This window comes from Nansenia antarctica (genome assembly GCF_963989245.1).
Source record: "Nansenia antarctica genome assembly, chromosome: 3".
In the NCBI taxonomy this organism is placed as follows: domain Eukaryota; kingdom Metazoa; phylum Chordata; class Actinopteri; order Argentiniformes; family Microstomatidae; genus Nansenia; species Nansenia antarctica.
In genome coordinates, this window is record NC_137688.1 from 47910126 (window position 1) to 47914051 (window position 3926).

Genomic DNA, 3926 nt, shown 5'->3' on the forward strand with positions numbered 1-3926 from the left:
CTAAAACACTGGCTATAGTAATACGTGTGTCAAAAAAGGCTCACAGGCGGAAACTAAACCCCGAACGACAGTTCCTCATGTGTCTTTTAGGAAATATTAGTTCCCACTTCACACGAGATAGATAGATAGATAGTTTGACTGTGTGATAGATAGATAATTTGATAATTTGAAAGTGTGATCGATCGATAGATAGTTTGATTGTGTGATAGATAACTAGATATTTTGAAAGTGTGATAGATAGATAGATCGATGGATACATAAATTAAAAAGTGTAAAAAATAAAATAAAATGAATAGGTATGTCTATCAACTTGCATTGCTGTTATCACAGCGGTCTGGTTGGCGCAGTGGTTAAGGCAGCCAGCTGGAGTTCCAAAGGTTGCGAGTTCGAGACTTGACTAAGTGATTATTATTTATTTTTTTACATTTAACCGAAGATTTCATGCAAAGGCTTCAAACACCATTGTAATCGTGTCAGTTCTTGTAAATTAGCCTGCACCATAATTTTATAGCCTACATACTTTTTTAGATGAGATTTTAGATTAGATTCAGACAACGAAATGCAGTAAAAAGTGTGTCCGAAGAGGGATTCGAACCACGTCTAAAAATGATGAATAAATCCTGTGGCAGCGGTCGATACCACTAGGCCATTGTGGCGATATGACAGTTTGTAGCCTGCTGCTGATATCACCACAGTAGTAATATTCATTTATTAAAATATGAACACATAACAATAACTGGGGCTAGTATGACCTACGCATTTAATCGGTCAGCAATTTCTTGCCAAACCATTTCCCTCGCCTTGTTAATTGCGGCAGTATTGCACTATTTTACATCTTATTTTTCCGTCTTCATAAAGATCAATAATTCGAGAATGCTGCGCAAATGTAGTACCCCTGCAGAGTGGAGTATCTTCATTTCGACAGATCGACTCTTCAGGGCTCTTTATGTCTGCGTGAACGCGCCCATATCGAAGATTTGTAAGCCTGTCTTCTGTGAACACTGATGACACAAGGCTGATCCTCGTTCGAGGAATCACCTGAGGCTTGAATTCCAATCCCGAGTTGCCTGATCGCCTGATTTCTTTCAATCGCCGATATACTAAGCCACCTTTAGTGGAATGGCCCCCTGTTGTCCTGTCAGAGTCTACTCTGTTTAGTGTTTTGTGCGATGCCTGGGCTGTGATCCTGTTGTGGGTGTTGTCCCCTCTGTCTGGCACGATCAACCCTCAGGGGAGGAGAGGGAAGGTCCTCACACTTAGATGTACTCTGTACTGTGTGTGTGTGTGTGTGTGTGTGTGTGTGTGTGTGTGTGTGTGCGTGCGAGGTGCGTGCATGCGTGTGTGTGTGTGTGTGTGTGTGTGTGCATGTGTGTCTGTGTGTGTTCACGGCAGTGGATAAGCATTAGCCAGGCATCCTGCACAGCCGTCCGACTGTAGGAGCTTCTGTCACATCTCAGCTGGATGACTACACCCAGGAGCAGGGCGGCATCGCTGGCGTCACCTGGCAGCGGCACCAGTTCAGCTCTGAACTTGGCGCTGATATTGTTGTTGGCTGCTATTTTGATGCTTGGCACCGTCTGAGGAAGGACCTTAGATTAGAGGGTTGTGTTGAAATGTGCTGCGCGTTCCGTGACAGTATAGCAAGGGGGGCATCTATTTTTGGGAGTCTGTGAGCTTACCCTTGTACACTTTCTGTTGCGCTGAAGGCATTTTCTGAACTGCACTGTATCGTAGATTCTGTAAACTGAATGCAGAGAGAGTAGCCGTGTTGCTGCTGATTTCGGGCATTTCATTCAAGACGAGCTTGCTTCTCAGTTGAACACTCTGAATGAATGAATGAATGAATGAATGAATGAATGAATGAATGGTCTTTATTGTCATTGCTACAGTACAGGTACCAAACAACGAAATTTAGGACTGACAACTCTGCATTCTTCTGAACTGCTATTACAGTTGTCAGATCCAGAGGGTGACCTCTGACCTCTGCCTGTGGAGCTGTGTGTAGGCGAGGGTTCACCCCTCCTCTACACTCACCTTCTGATTGCTGTAGAAGGTGTCCAGGTCCTCCAGTGGGGTGGAGACCATGCCTTTAGGGATGTCCCCGTAAATGAAGGGCAGGGACTTCCCCGCCTCCAGGTCGCTGTTGGGCTTTGGCCCGTTCTCGTCATCGCAGTCGCTGCGGCGGTCCGCCCGCGGTCTCCGGGCCTCCTCCTCGGCGATGCGCCTCTCGATGGCAGCGAGCGACTCGGGGGAGAAAGGGCAGAAGCTGTCAGATCCGGGCGGTACAAGCAGCTGTGCCATCTTGTCATCCTGATCCTTCAGATGGAAGCGTGGGGCTCTGCCAGGAGAGGGGGCTGTGGGAGGGAGGGAGGAAGGGTGGGAGGGAGGGAGGACACAGGAGCAGGCCTTAATATCAGCAGGTCTGGTGGGGGACACAGGAGCAAGCCTAATACTGCTCAAAATACATGTTCAAGAATGAGCGGGCCAACAGGCAGAAATACAAAGAGCATTGATGGGTCGAAAAGGGCCTGACACACACACACACACACACACACACACACACACACAGACACACACACACACACACACACACACACACACAGGCGGAGAATAAGCAGAGCGGATCAATCATAGAGAGGCATAGGCCAGAGGATATAGTGTCTGAGACAGGTCCCCACAATCCCCCGCACTGACCTCTGGGTAGGTCGTCTCTCTTTTCTAAATACCCAATCAATCAATCAATCAATCAATCAATCAATCAAATCAAATGTATTTATATAGCACATTTAAACATGACACTTGTCAACCAAAGTGCTTTACAGTAAAAGTACACCTTAAGTGTAAATAAACAGAAAATAAACAACCAACAGAAACAACAGAGGAACAGAACAACACGTCAAAACCAACAAGCCAAGAGTCAGAGTTCGTCAGGGAACGCTAAAGAATACAAGTGGGTTTTGAGCTTGGATTTAAAGGACTCGATAGAAGGGGAAAATCTGATCGGACATGGGGATGCTGTTCCAGAGGTCAGGTGCTGTGACAGCAAAAGCACGCGCGCCCCCCCCCCTAGACTTGAGGTTGAATTTACGGGTGGTTAGGAGAGGTCAGAGGATGGGGCGGGACCCGAGACACTGCATAGAAAGAGAGAGAGAGAGAGAGAGAGAGAGAGAGAGAGGCTGGTGTGGCTGACAGCTGAGAAGGCTCCTGAGCTGTTGCAGAGAGATGTGGCGATGACTGAGGCCAACCAAGGTGGACAGCAGGGGCGGGCAAAGAGATCCAGAGGCCTGCCTCAGCCAAACGATGGCAAAGCATGTCCCTTGTCACTTGATTTGCCTGTCTAAAACAGTTTAAGCTTCCCTTCTGCTCTGACAGGCAATTGGTCACCAAGATACAAAAGGAGAAACCAGCAGGTGGTCATCATTTCCCCCCACGACCTCCCGATTTCAAGTGGTTTATTTTAAATCAACCAACTGCTGTCGATGGATATTGTATCCGAGTTTGATTTCGGATACATCTACAGAGGGTGAATTCTATTTTACAGTGCATAAGACTACTCCATTTTGTCTGTCATGTCACGATCCCAACCGTATTAACGCACACCACCCCTCCCCCTTCCCTCCACCCATGCACCCAAAGTCCTACCCTGTACTCCCTGTAGACTGCGGGAGATGTTCAAAACAAGTCCTCCCCCAAAACCCTGGTGGGCCATTATAAACAAACTGCCTGTATCTTTCAACCACTACATCTTCAGGGGCATGAGTTGTCCCTCCGGAGACACCATACAATAGTGAAAGAAGAGGCCCCTTCTTTTGGGGAATAGCACCCAGGGGTCATATTTCTCCATCTCGCGTCTTTCATCCCATCTTTATCACTGTTGGACTCATTAGAGAACAACACTCACACACTGTAACTCTAACACAGCGACA

The 3926-nt window shown here is 47.2% G+C and overlaps 1 protein-coding gene across 5 annotated transcripts in view; it reads right to left on the reverse strand.

Annotated features, from left to right (window-relative positions):
* Window positions 1-2301, reverse strand: part of LOC308152689 (sodium channel protein type 2 subunit alpha-like) — a gene marked incomplete at both ends in the record, with an annotated part of 25620 nt that extends 23319 nt beyond the window's left edge. For all 5 annotated transcript variants that reach the window (XM_080525733.1, XM_080525736.1, XM_080525735.1 and 2 more), the window contains one exon: window positions 2035-2301. In XM_080525733.1, the coding sequence (XP_080381859.1) occupies window positions 2035-2301 (267 nt within the window). The remainder of the gene's footprint in view (window positions 1-2034) is intronic.
* Window positions 2302-3926: the final 1625 nt, after the last annotated feature.